A 19836-nucleotide genomic window follows, 5' to 3' on the forward strand; every position below is an offset into this window, starting at 1 on the left:
GGGGTTAGAATTGCTCTGTGGCAAATCCTCAGTCACCTTAGGCTTCATGGCTGTCACTACACAGCTAACAATAGCCATTCCCAATCCCTGGCACAGACCTCTGATCTACAAAGGACTTGTTCTCCTCTAGTGTGTTTAGTCATAGCACAGAAGTCAGCAGCCCAACCTGGCTTCTGAGACATGGACCCTGTAAGAATAAACTGTTTGTTTTTTCTCTCATCCTCCTTTTATTCTCTATCCAAAGAAGGGTTGATTCAGATGACAGACCTTGATTGCTCTAAAGATTTCTCATGTCAGACTGTTGTCCCATAGGAATCACAATGACCTAGGTTCAGATGCAATGCTAAACTATGGTTTAGCATTTCATGCACAACCTTCGGCTTGTGTGCTCCCCTCATCCTGGTGGCTCAACCATAAGGAAGAGAGAGAAGCTTTTGTTTCACGTTCATTTTCAATTAACCATGTTTTAGTCCTATGTGTGAACACTGAAATGTAGTTTTTGAGTCTTGACTATGGTTTACTGGAATAAACTAGCTTCATAAACCCTGGACAGCCTTCCAAGGGCCACGGCCCAATGGTGGGAAGGGCCAGAGGCAAAAGTAGGCAGAGCAATGGATGTAAATTTTACCTTTGTGTTTGTTTCTACACACACTTAGCCTTTGCTATATTCCATTGATCCAAGCAAGCAACTGCAAACCCTTCAATAACATTGGATTGGATCCAGATTTATAGTGCTAATTAAACCACTTAACCATTTATTTTGAGAAGCAAATCCTTTGGGTAGTATTCAACTAAGTTTTACTCAGAGTAGACCCTCTGAAATTAATGAACATGCCTAGGTTAGAACCATTACTTTATATTGGTCTACTCTGGATAAAATTTAGTTGAATGCCTTGAAGTCAGTGGGGCTTATTCCCTACGGGAAGATTCAGCTGCATGCTAAATGTCCTCTGTATACTATTACGTGCAAGATGCTGCAGGATTTGACCTAGCATAGGAACATAGGATGCTCCCTTATACTGAGTCAGCCCAATGGTCCATCTAGTTCAGTACTGTCTACACAGACTGGCAGCAGCTCTCCAGGGCTTCAGGCAGGGAATCTTTTCCTATCCTACCCGGAGATGCTAGGGTTTTAACCTGAGGCTTTCTGCAGGCAAAACAAATGCTCTATGCTCTTTCCCCTAAGCTATGGCCCTTCCTCAGGCTTCTCAGAGGCCTCTGGTTGATCCTGATAGATGCTTCAGAGGCAACATCTCTCTTGTGCAGTAACTTGAGCCATCAGATCTCTGACTTAGAATCAAGCTGACCCATGGCAGGACGCAAGATCTTTAACTGATTGTATTGAAAACTAGCCGAGAGATGTATTTTAGGACCATGAAGGGGAATGACTCTGTAGATTTTATTTTATTTTTTAAGAGACTGTGGCCACTGGAGAATTACAAACCATTTACCTCATGCTTAGTTGATCTCAAGTGGCACTTGTATGCAGATGAAATGCAGTTTGGAGTTCTCGTATGTTATGGAAACATTTTCCTGTGACAAAATATGCAATGAATGACTTGGTTTGAAATCCTGCCAGCCTGTGTGTGCTGCTATCACAACATTAAATGACTTTTACTTAGGGTGAAAGTTCTTGTGATAAATCATGGAAAAACTGACTTGTGCTATCTTTAGTCACCGTGCTGTTTTGCTCTCACAAGTCATTCACAGCTCTAAAAATACAATTTATATCACCACATTCCTGGAATTCTTTCAGTTCTTACATTCTGATTTAAGTGGCATTAAAGTCCCGGCTGCTAAGTTCAAGCCACGGGACAATATCTCATCAGGGGATTAGTTGTCACCTGAGTTCAATACATTGTTTGCAGTATTTATTTGATCTGAGCTCCAAACCTAATGCAGAAAATCTCCCTACACATACACCTACTACCTGGTTATGTGAAACAAAGGCTAAAATGATCTTGGGACAAGATAATCATTTAATAAGCACACTCTGAGTGCAATAAAAATTTAAATTGAAACACGTGCATGTAACAGAGGCCGCTTGCCTATGGAGAAAGCCTTAGTGGGGTCTAGGTTTACTCTCAAAACCTACTGAGATCAAGTCCTCGTGCACCTTCTCAGAACTGTAATTTGTCGGTGTTTTGGACTCACACATCTTTGTCATTTTCCAACTGATTAACTTACAAGACTTTTCCAAAATAGTTATTGATTTAAAGACACTAGCATGTCTGGCACTCGCTCTCTGGATTTAATTACAACTTTCCCTGATACTTCATAGTTAAGCAGAACTGAATGCTTTCTAATTTTCCCTGATAGGGACCATGGGGTACGTTGTGTTCTTTATCCCAACTGGCAGATCAACAAAGCTGAGCAATAAAAAGCTCAATTTGTGTAATAAACTGTGGTACAATCTACTACTTAGGCACAAGGTCCTTGAAAACATGCAACCTTTTCTGCACATTACTTTAAACTCAAACCAGATGGACACTTACAATTTCTTGTCTTTCATTCAAGTGGGTCAGGGAATATGTAGTTGGAGGGAGTCTGTTTCACCACATTTGTATCCTCTCTTTTGCCTAAGTAGCTCAAGGGGCACTTTAGAATCACAACAGCCCTGTGGGGCAGGTCAAGCAAAAAGATAGTGGAAAGACACCAACACCAACACACACACACACACACACACACACACACACACACAATGTACTCCATCCCACCATTAATGGATTGGCATGGAAAAGAGCAAGAACATGGAGCAGAACAACTATGCCACTCTTATAACTTAAGAAAAAAATCATTTCTATATATTCCTACTTAGAAGTGACTCCCATTGAGTTAGAAACATAGGATGCTGCTTTATACTATTGGACCACCTAGCTCAGCATTGTCTACACTGGCTGGCAGCAGCTTTCCAGGGTTTCAAGCAAAGGTTTCTCCTAGTCTGACGTGGTTATGTCAGAGATTGAACCTGGGACCTTCTGCAATGGGTTCAGTCAGGCTTACTTCCAGGTCAGTGTGCCTAGGATTGCAGCCAAAATGACCTATAGCAAATTCCAGATATGAACCTGAATTTTCACATCCAAGGCCACAAATTCCTAACTTAGCTTCTTTAAAAACTGTCCTGGGAAAACAAAAGGCAAACACAAAGCAGGGTGTGTCCTTGAAATATTTAGGTAAATTCAAAAACCTACTAGCTCATGCAATCAAACCCTACGCCAATCGCGACCTCTCACCGCCAAAGAAACACAAGCGAACAACAGAGAACCAACACAAACGATGCTGACACCAAATCCTACATATACTAAGGGGGGGAAAAACATCGCCCCCCACCCCACCCCACCCTCCCCCCATCCCACCCACCTCCTCCCCCCCTTTCTCCCTAATGTCTGAACAACCAAAATTGATCTGTAAAAATGTTACATGGAAAAATGCGAGAGACATTGTACACACTTTTGTAAACCAAGAAAATCTCTAATAAAAAAAACAGCAAAAACAGCAAAATGGTTCTTCTTAACCTTTCCATTATAAAGACTATTATGTTGCCAGCAGCATGAATAACCTTAACATATGCCATCCTGGTTAGTGAAGGTTATCACTCCTGCTCACTTTCAAGAATAATTACGCTGAATCCTCTGAACTCTAATGTACGCTTATGCAGTTACACTCACTTTCATCTGCATCTAGCACACGGTCCATACATAACATGCAATTTATTTTATTAAATGTAATGTATACCCTATCTTCTTGCAAGCACACCACAGTGGTTGCTATTATTATTATTATTATTATTATTATTATTATTATTATTATTATTATTATTCCCTTCATCTGAAGATCACAGGGTGGTTCACAACATAAAAATACAAAATGAGAACACAAAATACATAATAAAACAAACACAAATCAATAACCCCCATCCCACAAACATATTAAAAAGGCCATAGAATGTTCAATCAGCCCAAGGTCTGGTTATAGAGGAACATTTTCTGTCACCTAAAAAATGTAATGAAGGCGCCAAGCACGCCTCCCTAGGGAGAGCATTCCACAAATGGGGAGCCAGCACAGAAAAGGCTTGTTCTTGTGTTACCACCCCCCCCCCGGGGCTTCTCATGGAGGAGGCACACAAAGAAGGGTCCAGGTTGGCTTATGTGGGGAAAGATTCTATGATAATGCATTGCAGTAAACAATTAAAAAGAACTAATCATAACCATTAAAATGCTAACAGAAACCATCTAATAAAATTAATCAATAAAAAAGGCAGCAAGGTGATTAGGACCTTTAAAGCAAAAAAACTCCATCATGAAATGAACCCAGAAGCAAAGTGACAGAAAATGCAGACCACATAGGCACATAATTATTTCTTTGACTGACCTGTCCCAGACAATATTCTGACAACATGATTTGGGACCAACAGATACTTTTCAAGGGCAGCCCCATGAAGACAGACTCAGAATTTAAAAGTCACTTCTTTCCTCACAACTTGCAGTTTTAAAGTCTGTTTATCAGAAAGGTGGGTATCTCACCATATGCCATCATACAGTACTTTTGCATTTATGTATGCACCTTGCTGCCATATTCAGAGCATCTTATCTCTTAGGAAAAGGACTCACCATTCTTGCTCTCAGCAAATGTAGGGACTTGGGTACATGACTGAAGGCTCAAGTCTCTCACTTCATTGCAAACACAGTCCTTGAGGAACACTTCTGAATTTCCACTGGGTACATTTTTCTGGCCTGAAAGCTCCTGTTTAATCACACCATTCATCACTAGGCCTGCAGGGACTTTTGTCAGATATCTGTTCCTCTACTTTGAAAGTCCCACGCTTTCCAAGAACTGGGACTCCAACAAAAAGCTGTAAGGAGAAAAGTTGATATATGACTTGATATGATAGAACAGAACACATGGAAATTGTGTTAGGACACAATAATTGCCACACATTCTGTGTCTCAAAATTGAGGCTAGGTAGTCATACTGTTTGACTTCAATTGCTTCAAATGGCAACAGAAGAGTCAAGATTTTTGTCCCCTCCATTTCCTATCTAGTTGCGGTATTATACTGTCATATATCATTTTACCTGTAATGGATTCATGTAGATCAGCAACCAACCATTTGTTGCCAGAATTCAAAACTGGGTCTGGCGGGAACTCAGGATCCTCCGCGGCAGCCAGGGGAAGGGGCCAATGGCCACCCCAAAAAATGGTGTGGCTCCCGGAAGACAGGAGAGCTGCCATGTCAGGTCGCAACCTTCACCCATCCAGGTACCAGGTAAGTGACCATTATACCACAAGGCTCTGTGCACTGGAGCTCACATAACTGTCAATGTTTTTCTCACTTTGAAATTTGATGGGGTAATACAAGTAAAGTAATAAAAATCACTGAGGCATTCACTATTCACTGGGGGGCGGGAAACATAGTACTGAACCAGCAGTGGGTCAGGGCTTACTGGAATATGATGATAAGGACAAAATGCTGTCAATGCCCACATTTACTGATTATGCAGAAAATATATTTTTGTGACCACACTGTCCTGAATGTGCCAACTCCACCTACTACCTGACAGGATTTCAACTACATAGCTTAATCATACCACACAGATATCCACATAGTCCATTGTTTACATAAAGGTCTCCATTTTGGTACTTCAGCCTATTTTCATGACCACAGGAGAACCTCATTCATTTGTACCAAGAGTCCATGTTGGAAAATATAAGTATCAGTTTATAATGGTTACAGAAGTTAAAAACAATTTATTTTCTTTGAGGACTGGAATCCTTCCTGATCTGGCCCATTGAATGCAGGAAACTGAGAGCACACCAGCCCTCTTTCCAACCTGCCACACCATTACCACACACAGAAGTTATGGACATTCAGATAAAAGATCACAAAAATGTAGGGTTTAAATTTTAAAATTATGGAAATGCATTATCATTGGAAATAATGATCCAATATGCATATGTATTTATCTCTAGCTGCCAACCTCCTCCTCAATTAATGAACAATGAGATGTTTACAAACCTAGATATGAGATTCTCAGCTGCAAAAATAAGGGTGGGTACACAGCATCTTAAAGTAAATAATACTAATACTAATACTAACAATAATAATAATAATAATAATAATACTGTCTCCTAAGTGGTGTTAACTTCCCATTAATAGCCCCTTGTGGCTTTGCTGGGCCAGTTGTCCACACAAATTCCCCTCCTGATTTATTAAGATTTTTTCCCCCTGCGATTTTGGCATGTAGTATGTCCAACAGCATGGCAATCCATCCACAGTTATATCCAAAACATCAAAAATCCTCTTCTTTGTGTCATTAAGAAGCAACTAGCAATAACTGTTTATTCTTGTGTTTTCAAATATTCATCTTTCTTAGCATTTTGGAACTCTTGATGTGATGCATCTTTCCAGTGGAAAGTTATTGGTGATGACAGGACAATCCGGGAAACTGCATCTGCTTACCGAAAAAAAAGTAACTTTGTGCAGCTGAACATTAAATCTTTGATGAATTAGGCCCAGGGCTTTGGTGACGTCTGTGCTGAACCAATATGACAGTTTTATATGGATTATGATTATTTATGTTTGTGAAAAATAGTGAGCGGGAGCCAGCAAGGCAGTGTCGAAGCTCTGGGACCACCAGCATCGGTGCTCCTCGTGGAGGCTTTTTATATTAGTAGAACAACATTATTCTGAAATTTGGAGCATGTGTAACCATTTAATTTTCACTAACTGTAGTAGGGTGCTTCACTGAAAGCCTGGGGGTCATGACATGCCGTTAGAGACGCCTGCTTTCACAACACACTCAAGTAGCACTGGCGTGCTGGGCTCACTACCCCTCCTTACAAACCCCCATGTCAGATTTGGCCTCAAAACATTCCACACTGTTCCCTCACTTCAGCTTGAACTTAGCATATTTATAAAGCTTAAGCATACTTGTGAGCCTCAGAACACATCTCCCATCATACACTGCTGCCAACATATAAATTGCAAGACTATACACAGAACAGGACGTGTCCTGTCTCTTCTCTGCCTATAAATATTAAGACCCATAAAGTCTCATTACAATGGTAGCTTTACATGGGCTCTTCCAAGCAAGATGAAATCTGTTGAGTAAAAGTTTCAGACAACTCTGCTACAGTGTTTCTGATTCTGCTTAATACCAAGACGTACAAAGGGGCAATAAATATTTGAAACAGTGAAAGAAAAATGTCTTCACAACTGTTCGGATTCAGTTTTAATATAACAAAGACAACCCCAATGTAATACTGGCATCCTAGACACTAGGCACACCAGTACCAAAATGAATGAATGAAATAAATATATATATTTAAGTTGACACCAATAGGTTTTATCACACAGCAAATGTCTGAAATGGTCTCTACCTTCCACATGAATCGGTCTGCCCACTGTGTTCAACATCTGAGGACCTGCTTCAAGTTCAGGGCAGAGGCTAGCAAGAACATGAAAGCAGACCTTTTCAGCTGTCTCACCTGGGTTCTGTTTTGACCCCCTTTCTCTCTCTCTCCCCCCCCCCCCCGTATACATTGCTAAGACTCCCCCGCCCCAACATTTCCCCTTCCAGCTGTGTTGTTTTTGTTTGCATGTGTTCACTCCTGTTTTTATGACATACAAAATCTGACGCCTGAGGTCGCTGCCTGAGAGACTACTCCTTTTGAGATAAAACTGGGACTGCACACACGAGGAACTGAGGACCATCATGACAATTATGGCTAAAGCAGTAAAGAAAGAGGTTTTGAAACCAATGGCATTTTAAAACAGCCTTTTGAACAAATATACAATTTGAGCATGGAGAATCAGGTAAGCACACTAACTGCTAGCCTTTAAAGCTCCTGCCTCCCACAAGTTTTCCATGTCTGACCTGTTTTATCTCTAGTTTCCATATAAACAAGTAAGGTAAGTTATCGCCAGTAACCATCAGTCTTACTATTTCTCATGAAACAAATATATTGTAGATATTAGTGCCCATTGAGGATATATTTTACAGAATTAAATAAAATACTAGTGAACCAATAATATTTTCTCTTGATACATCCATGACACTAATCATACACAGTATTCAAAGTGTTTCACATACATTGTCTCAGTAACAATAAATACGTAAGATAACAGCTTCCCTAAGCCATCTAATGAGTTCACAGCCGAGTATGTGAGATTTGGACTAACTGGCCGATTCCTCTGTGCACTTAGCCACTGTGCTACATAAGCTCTGTCTAACCTTTTTATTTCCTTTCTGTTGGCTCTTTTTTCCCTGGCAGGTCCCCTCTTGCAGCATAAGATTCTGCAGAATTACCCAGGCCCACTACAGTCTTTTCTGCTTGAAGGACTAAGCCTCCGCTTCAGCTTCAAAGGATTTAATTTCCTCATCTTCTTGGCTGAGCCTCTCTGGGATTTGGAGGTGGGCTGTTGTGAAATCACCACCTATATGTGTGCATGGCTATAAGACGTCTCTGATGCTGCTCACCCAGTCATGCCTTTGGTTCTCTATGCAGCTCGCTTTTTGCTTGATTTGTTACGGGGCCAAGTTCAAGGAGTTACTATTAGTATATAAAGCCCTTAACAGCTTGGGACTAGTTTACTTGCAGGATTGCCTCACCTCATATATGCCGACTCAGCCACTTATATCTGCAGAACTTGCAGAACCGGCACTGTTACAGATGCCATATTATACCCATTTTGCACTTGTAAGAAATCAGTATTTGAGTGACAGCACCTACACTTTGACATCAGGAAGGTACCTTCACAGTACTCTTTTCGGTGCCTGCTAAAAACATGTTTGCTTAGACAAGTCTACACATACTTAGAATGCTGGTGTGTTTTTAGTTTATTGCTGGTTTTAATTTTTTGAATGTTTTAATTGTTTTTACTAATCATCTTACTGTTTTGTAAACCACTTTGAGGTTTTCCACAATCAAGCAGTAAATAAATTTTATGAAGTAAAATAAGAAATAAATAAGCTTTGAGTTTGGGGTTTGTTTTTTTGTTTTTTGTTTTTTTTCTCATCTAGGCATGTGGATGGAGAAAGGTAATAACTAACTAGACTCTGCGATGGATCAGATTGAACAGATTTTATTAATGTTGATTCTTGGAATTCCTGCTTTCACTTCTGTGCACTGAAAATTTCTGTGTTTGTCAACTCCTACATTGGAAACATGCTGAGCAATCTGGAAATGGGTAGGCAGTAAGTCTGATAAATATATATATTTAAAATCCATTCTTACTCACAATCCCAAGACATACATTACAGGCTCACTTGTTCTTTGGAAAGTATGGACCAGGCAGGGTGTTCTGTTAAATAGGTTTGATGGTTGAGCAATGCATTACATTTCCCTTTGCAAATTTAAACTCTAAGTATCCATTTCCTCCAGAAACTCAGTGACAGTATTTCCATGGGTACATTTTATTGAATTGTCCAGATGCTTGTAAAACAACCTGAAATATTTCATATTTTAGTGCGGGGGAGGGAAACACACTAGACCCCTGGGATATTTCAAAAGCTGTTGGATCTATAGTTCCCCGCATGCCCCACCAATCTGGATCTTTTGTGAGACACTTGAAACATAGAGTACAAGCTTCCCAATTAAGGTACCTTCTTTCAATGTGGCCTTTACATCATTCTCATTAACTTTTCATTTAAAAAGGTATTTCTAAGGTAGTGATTAAAAAAAACACAGGGAAAGGGAAGCAAAAGAAAGTGACAAACTTTTCTTCCATCAGCTCTTTTTGCTGTTGCCTGCAATGGTTTCCTTCCAAAGGCAGTTGTGTCAAGTGCAGAGAATGTGATAGAAGAAGAGGCTCCCCCCTGCCCCCAGTTCCTTTCCTGATGACCTATCCACCATGCCATCTTCAGAGGATGAAGCCAAAGGTTCAGAGGAAGTATCAGACTGAGAAAGGGATTTCCCCCACAGAACCTGTCCCATGCATCCCCATGGCCTTGGAAGATCCAGCATAAGAGAAGCCCATGTTACTATGACTCTGACCTGAGGAGACTGCACCCATTTTCTCAGACTCCAACCCCAAAGCCGCAGCAGAACCCCAGTCTCCATGCACTGGAGTCAATGGCTACTGAAGCAGGATAGACCCTTTAATGGTACAGGCTTCTGCCTCTGGAGGTGGAGCTAGCCATACATATGAAGCTGTGGCTCTATTTAAGACTCCATCTGAGTCGGCTTGTGGTTGAAATAATATTTGAGTCTGCTTGTATCATATTGTACCAGAGGTATTCAGTGTCCTATCTGTTTTGCTTGGACTTGTCTCATTGGAACCTAACCTCAGCTTTCCCGACTTTGCTTTATTGGAATGCGGCTGCTACTTTACTTGAACTTACTTGATTTTGCAGTTCTAAAACCCAAGCATACACCTAGCATGCATGCATTTGTTTCTGGGCACTGCCTGAGCAAGGTAGCTAACCTTTTTCTTTAGCTCTGGGGCTACATCCAGGTTTGGCCAATTCTCCAGCGGCAACATTGCCAGTGTCTTCTTTTATTTTGCTTTTTATTTTTTTATTCTGCTTTTGCAAAATCAGTAAGGGGGGCACATCAGGCCAGCAGTTAGCCACCCTTGGGCTTGGCAGTCCCCATCAGCAGGATGCTATGCTTCTAATTTTAAGAGATAAAGTTTAGAATGCTATGCACACTTACCCAGTAGTAAGCCCCACTGAACTCGTGAGACTTAATTTTGGGTAAGCATGCAAAGGATTCTCCTGTAAGTAATTCTGGTCATCTGAAAGCTTTCATTTCTGGCTACAAACACAAAATTCTCACAATGGGGCTACTACACTGCTTTCAGAAGACAACTTCAGGAGTCAAATTGACTCCAGGCTTTTTGTAGGAACCAATCAAAATTATGAGACACAGTCAAAGTTAAGTCCTATAGTTGATTTCATTGGAATAATATGCATGTGTTTAAATATTTTCCACTGAAATTAGTGGGACTTAGGTGATTTACTTTGGCTGGATCATGCATATGCTTTTTCAAGCCCCTTTATCTTTCCAACTCCTTTTGCTGGTTGGAAACAAACACAGTGTAAGTCTAGATGTCTCATTCATCCACTTGTCTCCCATTTTTTCCTGTTTGTCTTAGCAAAGATTCAAGGGGAAGTAAATACATCCCCTACTATTGCATGGTGAGTGGCTATTGAGTAATCAAGGCTTGCCATAAAACCTTGAAAACCGGCAGAGAAAAACCAGGAGGGAGAGAGAAAGAAAGAAAGGAAAAGGGAGCCACATAGATGAAACTTATCGCATTCTTTGCATGTTTATTGTGGTATGTTTGTGTTCCTGGGATTCTGCTTGCAAGAATGTTGCTGATAAAACACATGGGTATTTATGCTTGTTAGCTGTTGTTTACAGTGTAGTAGACAGTAAGGGTACTTCCAGATTCTCTAAGGAGTTGAAAGACAGGCAGGGCCAGATGTACTTTCCCCTGCTGACAATGATTCTCAGAAAGTTGACTAGTTGCCACAACTGATATTGGTGGATATGTGCAGAGAAGACAGGGGTGGGAAATCAACATTTTGGAAGTTGGGGTTTTTTATTGCCTAGAATAACAAAGTAATGAATTTATCCTTGTGAAAAACATTCCTGGAGTATGGAGTACGGAATTGGGGTTATCTGTTTTTCTCCATGGATAATAGATAAAGTTTGGAAGGTTCTGTTCACTAAACTCCCCAGTGCTTCCTCCATTAAGCAGCAAGGCTGCTTCATTATGTGGAGATTACAGTCCATTTTTCCCATCAAGTTGCAGATACTTTATGTGCCCTAGAGAGGTGGCCTGCCCACCTCTCTAACCACTGCCAAAGAACAAGCAGCATGGGATGATTTCTTGAAAGCAGGGGAGAAGGGACTGTTGAAAAAACTCCCCGACAGATTAGAAGCAGAGGAGTTGTTATCCTTTCTCCCACCTACAGTAACTCTCCAGGCCTTTCATCACTTACCTGCCTTGCACTTCCAGCTGCCCTGGATGCTCCATAACTAAAATGATAATCAACTATGGTTCTATGGAAGTGTCACAACAGATGGAATGCTGTTACAACAGGTATTGAATTCCACAACAAACAAATACAACCAATGTGAGCCACAGCTTCAAAAGGCTATAATTATGTAAGATAGTTGTTGTCATTTTAGCCCCAGGTAATAAGAAATTAACAATTAGCAAGGTGATATCATACAATAGATGAATATCTATTACACAAGAAATATTCTAGTCTTGGACAGCTTCCAGATAGCGGTCTTATATTGCACGCAAGGCATTCATAGCTGAGTTTGTCACGTTAGCTTCTACACATTCCAAGTTTTTTTCAGTTATTGCTATTCATTGCTATTCCTATGCTTGCCATCCACAGTACATAGCTGTCAACCTTCCCTTTTTTTGCGGGAAATTCCCCTATCAGTACTATACTATAGACTACTGTATAGTGCTGACAGGGGAATTTCCCGCAAAAAAGGGAAGGCTGACAGCTATGCCACAGTAGCGATTTAACTTTGAAGTCCCTCCCCTCAATCACTACCCACTACCATCCACTGCCTTTTTCCTGTTCTGGGTATGTGTACATGCATTCATTACTGTACCTTTGCACATTCACCTTTAACAACAACAACAAAAATATCCCAAGGAAGTGCACAAAGGCAAATGCTAACAGCATTAGGTATCCTGCTTCATAACAGGCAAAATGTGGGTTGTGCTTTGAGGGTGAGGGACAATCTCTCTTTTCACCCACACCCACCAAGCTCTAGCAAAAGGGTAATAATTATCTGACAAAGGCATGCACAAGAGTGAGAAAGAGTACTTGTGCAAGACCTCTGTGTGACTATTATTATTATTATTATTAGCTTTATTATTAGCTTTATTATTGACTTTGAAGTAGTCCCCCACATGTACGGACTGGCTCTTTTGACAGAACAGTTCCTCCTAATCTGATTTTTGAAATGCAAACATGCCTTATGCACATGGCAGTTGGTGAAAAGGGTATATTGTTTGCAGAGGCGGATTTAGGGGAGTCAATTGCTTCGCACACTGGGTTCTAGGAAGCTTCCTAAGTGCCCAGCCATCCTTTTTGTAATTGCCTCTGCCTCCTGGCTTGTTTTGTTAGGGTTTCTTTTTTCTTTCTCAATACAACAAAATTATTTTTTAGAGAGGGGGAGGAAAGGGGAAAAAACATGGCAGAGACTTGAAACGGAAAATTAAATGCAAATAACTCCTACACCAGGCCAGAAGAAGAGGAAGAAACAAAAGCCACAATGACAAACCTGATTAATAAAATAATGAAAAATATTCAGAAAGCACCAGAAAGTCCCGGAATAGAGACTTTCCTTAGGTTGAGCGAAGGACAGGTTACCCATATTCTCCTAGGGGACCTACCCAGGTGTTTTTTTCCCCTGGGAGCACCTTATGTTTTTTATATATGTACCAACCAGGTGAAAAACATCCACCTCTGGCTTTTTTCCAAAGCATATGAAAACTCCACAACCAGTACAACCAGACTAAATAACAAACCGTGGCCCTCTGTGGCCTAAACAATATTTTAGCAGCTGGGACTTCCTTCAAGAAGAAAATCTCATTCTTCTATATTTGAATGTCTGAACTATATGCAGTACACAACCTTAGATTGACAGCACATGACTTAGCATGTCATCCTGCCATGCAATAGTGACCAGGACACTGAGTCAGAAGCTATAGTGTCATCAGCTAGCTCTGAGCCAAATTCTGGTGATCAGGGGACCACTGAACCTGAGGCTGGCTGGCAGTAGTCCGCAGAACCAATGCAATAGCATCAGGGCACATAGAAACGAAGTCAGGACCCTCATAGCCACCTTCCCCTGGGCCTGAGGAATCAAGTGTTTCACAAATGCCTCCCACACTAGCACAGTGTTTCAGATGGAAGGCCAACACAGTGCCAGAGGGTTGACTCTTGTTCTCCAAACTAGGGCAGAGTCTAAGAGTGCTGGAGGCAGAGACTCAAAAGGCCTCAGCCCTTGTTGGAGACTAAGAGCTCTCCATGGTGCTGTGACAACCAACCTGCTTTGTCCTGTAGGCTCAGGGAAGTAGCCTTGCTGCCCAGGACTGGAGATTACACTCTTATTCATGAACTGAATTAGGGGATAAATCGGACACAGTGGTAAAAAAAAAGGCAAGGAAAATTCAACCTAGAAATTAGCATTTGAACCAATCTCAGATGGCCAAATGGGCTATAAAGAAAATGTGGCAGAAACTCCATATATTAGAGCACTGCTCATGAGGACCAAAACAATTGTACAATTGATCTAGCCATCTTGTTTCCATTTTACAAGACTGCAATGCAATCCATTCCTGTATTTCTTGCTCAGGGCAATAAGCATGCTTTATGCAGTGCTCAGCACACCATTGGTGCTAAACATATAAATAAAAACAGACTTGTAATGACAGCTGATAAAGATCCATCCCCTAGGGCACATGTACACATGGACATGTTTGCTTTTTTGCATCAATGACTTAGTAAATCATTTCAATACTTTGAAGGTTCAGTGGAAACAGCCTGTTACTGTGCTGTTGATAAACTAGGATACACAACAAACCAGTGCCAAGGCAGCTACTTTGGTGCTTCATACATATATGCAGAGGAACATTATTTGTTATTGTCACCTCACATGGTCTTTATAGCTCAAATGAACATATACTACCATTTTATTCCCACATCTGCACCTGATGCAATATGAAATTATTCCTGCTACTTGGCAGAACAGTAGAGAGAATGCACACAAATGACCAAACGACCCTGGGATGTACTCTCTAAGTGGCAATGTGTGGTAGAATGATTGCCTCTATCTAACCAGACAACTGGCTCATAAAGGACTGGAAAAGAAAGGTGTGGGGAGGAAGGATAACAATACACATGCCCTGATTGCAGAAAATTGGGGAAAGAGGTAGACATCTCCTTCCTATCTCAAGGATGGAACTAGAGTTCCACTATATAGTTCCATTTCAGCATGTTTAAATTTTATTGCAATGACTGGACCTCTGTTCAATATAACTATAGCTATCTTTCAATTCTTCTAAGAGGCATGAGTGAAATATAAGACCAACTGATTAGGTCCTTCATCTCCTTGATTAACTTCTTCTCAATTATTGTGTACATGACTGTATTTCCTTTTTTTAAACAAAATACAGAGCAAATAGACCCAGAAAACAGTGTCCTTTGGATGGGGTTTGGTGGACTTTGTCAGATCTGAGTGTGTCTTCTGAAGTCTCTGCTTGTCCTCTGCCAGGCCTGCTACAAAATTACAAGGACTTTCAAGTCATCCCACTCAGTCAAGGCTCTGATTGAGCTTCATTATCCATCTCATATGTTCACACTAGTCTTGTAGAAGTGACAGCTAGTAGATGGCATGGGGCAGGTTTCTCAAAAACATTTCTAGAAATGGAGCTATAAAGTATTTTAAAAATGGAGACAATTCATAGACAGGAAGTGATCTAGATGGGTCTAGAACAGTGGTTCCCAACTGGTGGCCCATGGACCCCAGGGGGTCCACAGCACCATTCACATAGAAAAAAACTACAATAGAGATATCAACATTTTCAGAAGTAGGGGTTCATGGCTTGGCTTTTGAAAAACAGGGGGTCCACAGTACCTAGCTAATTGGGTCCACCATAACCAGCAATCTCTCCATCAATGCTGCGCTGGCAAGGCAGCTACGGCAAAGGCTTGCCTCTCCGAAAAGGTATAGGAGAATGTGATGCTAACATCCAATACCAAAATGAAGGTCGGTCTACCAGGCTTGTGTATTGAGCATGCTGCTTTATGAAAGTGAGTTGTGGGCAACTTACAACTGTCAGGAGTAACGCCTCAATGCCTTCCACGTGCACTGTGTCAGGAAGATTTTGGATATTACATGGCAGGACAGAATTCCAAACAAAGATGTGTTCTCCCAACCCCACATTCCCAGCATGTTTGCACTCCTGTCTCAGCAATGTCTACACTGGCTTGGTCATGTCCACAGAATGGAAGATGGCAGGATCCCCAAGGACGTGCTCTACAGGGAGCTGGCTTCAGACATCAGGCCTGTTGGCAGACCAACTCTGCATTACAAAGATGTCTGCAAATGTGACATGAAGGCTAGCAACATCAACCCTGCCATGTGGGAATCCCTTGCAGACGACCACAGTGCCTGGAGACAGGCAGTCAAGTCCTGTATCCATAGCAGTGACCAGAGGAAAAATGACCACTGGGAGGAGTGCAGAGAGAAGAAATGTAATGGTGCATCTGCAACAGCATAACTGGACGTCTTCATCTGCCCCAGCTGCAACAAAACACATCTCTCCCACATCGGTCCCTACAGTCACAGCAGGCACTACAACCTTCCAACCTCACCCCAAAGGAGCACTCCTCCATTGTCTCCAGTGACAGACAGATGCCAACAGGTCTATCTAGAACACTTCCAAGCAACTTTTAAAACTTAAAATTATTTTTTCTTTAAATAAGACATCCTTGGACAATTTTGGCTTTGCAGTCTATATGGAAAATTATTATTCTGCTTAAAATTAGAGAAACCCTTCTGAGTTTTCTCAAATGTTTGAATCAGCCAAATTTATTTTGGTAGCATGAGGTGTAGGCGAGGTGTATTCCTATCGTCTATTTCCACCATAAGGTGTAAGCAGGAACCATGGTTTGTGTCCAGTGGTGGCAATAGGCAAGTGGAAGCACTTCAGCTCACAAAAGGCACAGCACCAACCCACTGCAGCCCTTGCTCCACGTCCTATATGGCATGCCACAAACTCAGAAGCAGCTTTTCAAGGTGACTGTGGGAGTTGTAGCAGATAGGGAGAATTAGTGAAAATCAAGTGTCCAGCCTTGAATGAGCAGAAGTGGCTAATCCAACCACTGGATACAACCCCAAATTAGGAGTCCCTCATTTAAAGTTTCCCCGTTGACTTCCCCCACCCTCCTATAACTGTAAAATCTAGAGCCTTTGTCCTTTATAAAAGCCCATAAAAGTCTTCAATGTCACATACTTCCATGACTCCAGGAGTGGTCTTTATGAAAAGAGTCAAACAAAATCAGAAATCGTATGCTAAAATCATAACCTGGCAATATGCAACACTTTTGACACAAACCATGCATGTTCTTTAGTATTAGCCATAGCCTTCTAAAATGAATAAAATGCAAAATGCCTTTATGTACCCCAACAATGCTTGGCACCATCTGAAGGCCAGAAAGCAAACAGATTTAACTTTGCTCTCCGGGAGAAGAACCTTATGTTTAAGTTTGCACTGTGAAAGGTTAGTGCATAGAAGAGCTTAGGGCAGGCTCCAGTGCTATGGTCATCCAGCAAGATAGAGGGAAAGATAGAAACCATTCCACAAAACACACACACAGCTAAGCCAATGTTCAAGAGAATTTTTAAGCATCCCCTGGTTAATCACCCTTTCCTGCTGCCAATTGACATTCCAACGAACTACTTATAAATATTTAATTTTTTTTAAAGAAAAAAACCTGCCTTTTTGTGGCAAAGTTTTTAAAAGACCATTAAAATTAACCAAATTATATGCACTGGTCTAAACAAAGGCAGCCCAGAGATGCCAAATTTAAAATTATATCAAATGCTTTTTAATGTGACCCAGATAAATACTTTACAATTACAAGATGGAACACTGCTGCCCTGGGGGAAATGGAGAACAATATATTTCAGAGGCCAGATACCCAGGGGATTAAGGATTTACACTCCACTAATCTTACACTAATCCACATACAGCAAGCATGGAATGAAGAACACCGCAAAGTCAAATTACATCCTAAACAACTACTCTGAGCCATGCAGATGGGATGTCCCTCGGGAGATTGAACTGGGTGGCTAAAGATGTTCAGATAAAAGGATGCAGAAGGAATAACAAGGACATGAGGCTTGTGGGGGTGGGCCATTCTTTAATAATACGACTGCCCTGGTCCCCTCAAAGCATACATACACAAATGCTGAAACTCTCCATTTCTCTTTGCATAATAACATGGATGAGAATTCTTAACAGCTGAGTTGATTTCCACTCCTGGCCACAATGTTTAATCTAAATCTCTTTAAAGGTTCAAGCACTGTTTGTCCTGCGCCTCTGAATGGAGGCTAGAGGAATTAAAGACTGGTGGCAATGGTGCACTTACTCAGTTGCATACATGGGAGTACATATGTGAGCGGAGGCACATTAGATAGTAATGTGCATAGTTTCACCTGATACTTTGGGGGGCCCTCCTGTTCATTCTGCTTACTGCTTACATATCCAAGTTCTGTAATGAGTCAACACTAACTGGGAAGCACATTATTTTCCCCACCCCAATTTCCCTATTGTTCACTACAGGAAAGGCAGGTATTTGCCACTGCCTGTGGTGGGATCATTTCCTAGGATGTGAAGGCCTTGGGGTGATCCCTATAGTCTCCTCACCTTCAACTGAACCTACCAGAGGCAGGGGCAGCCATATGCAGGCTGATATCAGCATCAAATTTTGAGTGAATGTTCTGAAGTGATTTTTTTTCTTGGGGGGGGGACACCAATAGCAGTAAAGAAACACAGAAAGCTGCCTTATCCAGTGGTAGCTGGTAACATTTTGACTTGGGAGGGCTGCAGTTTCTAACCTTGTGTTTTCATCATAATCTGACTTATTTAGGAAAGTGTACCATTGTCTCCTCACTTAAAGAAAAAAGATTATCTGCACATCAATGTACCAGGGAAGAACTTCCATATAAGAGCACCCAAGTATGATTTTCAGGCAAAATTGGCTCAGTACCTCTTATTAGATATTAAGCCATATCACACGATATACGTTTTTGAATTCATGTATTGTTTACATCTACAGATGCATTAGATTCCCAACCCCCTCAAAGTGCTTATCAGTTCACCTTTTTCAAAAATTACATGGAAAAGCTGAATTCTTCCAAAGTAGGATGGTTTGAAGAAGAAAAAATGCCTAGCTTGTGCTTCACAAAGCTGTAGAATGATGGCTTTCCACAGCTGATGATGGAAGGCTGTCTGACAACCCACATTTTAACAGAATGGTGTCTTTTCAAAGACATGCTAAAGTACTGGTAATAGCTCTGTTACTTGAATAGTGGACACCCCCCTAGGTACATTCTGTAGTTGAATCCATCTTGCTTGAAAGGATTTGCTCCTTTATTGAAAGGGAGTATCTCTTCAGTCAGGTCTTAACAATCTTTCTAGAAATAAGAGGAGCAGCTCAGGGTGCAACAAATTAGCTGTCCAGGTTTGGATCAAGGGGCATGTGCTTTTGAATAACTGGCCCACGGAAGAGCCATGGCTTGCAGCCATAGCTGCCATGGTTCAATTTTCCTGGCTCCTAAATGTATCCCTCAGGCAATTTTGAAAGAACCCAAAGAATCTCAAAGAGAGGAGGACAAAGGATCACATTAATTTTAATATGTCATAGAGTCAATCAGGCTGTTCTTCAAAGATAAACTTAGAAAATGGGGAATAATTTCTAATTTGCAGAAAGATTTTTTTTGTGTTAGCCAGTAAGAGGTTTTTAAAAGGTAGATACCACTTATTTGGGGGGGGGGGAGAGAGACAACTCCCAAGAATTTGGCAACTCCCCTTCATTGTAAAAATTTAAAAATAGCCCAAAGCATCTGTCAGATGGTTTAGATATAATTCACTTTGCTTTCCTGAAGGGGCATGGATATGATGATCTCCCAGGGTCCCATCTGTAACTCCATAAAATGCTTCTAACACAAGATCTGTAGAAGCATTGCTAAGTATTATTACTGTTATCATTAATATCAGAGCACGATAAGGAGAGAAATGTCAGTTACCTTAGAAACCCACAGAGGAGTAATTTTTCTGATTCAT

At 41.1% G+C, this 19836-nt stretch overlaps 1 protein-coding gene across 1 annotated transcript in view; it reads right to left on the bottom strand.

Moving 5' to 3' along the window:
• The window catches only part of MYOCD (myocardin), a 95187-nt gene extending 90347 nt beyond the window's left edge, over nucleotides 1-4840 (bottom strand). Inside the window, exon 1 of the mRNA XM_033139506.1 lies at nucleotides 4611-4840. Coding sequence (XP_032995397.1) covers nucleotides 4611-4764 — 154 coding nt within the window. The 5' untranslated portion in view covers nucleotides 4765-4840. The remainder of the gene's footprint in view (nucleotides 1-4610) is intronic.
• Between the last annotated feature and the right edge of the window lie 14996 nt (nucleotides 4841-19836).

This window comes from Lacerta agilis, chromosome 2 (genome assembly GCF_009819535.1).
Source record: "Lacerta agilis isolate rLacAgi1 chromosome 2, rLacAgi1.pri, whole genome shotgun sequence".
Classification (NCBI taxonomy): Eukaryota; Metazoa; Chordata; class Lepidosauria; order Squamata; family Lacertidae; genus Lacerta; species Lacerta agilis.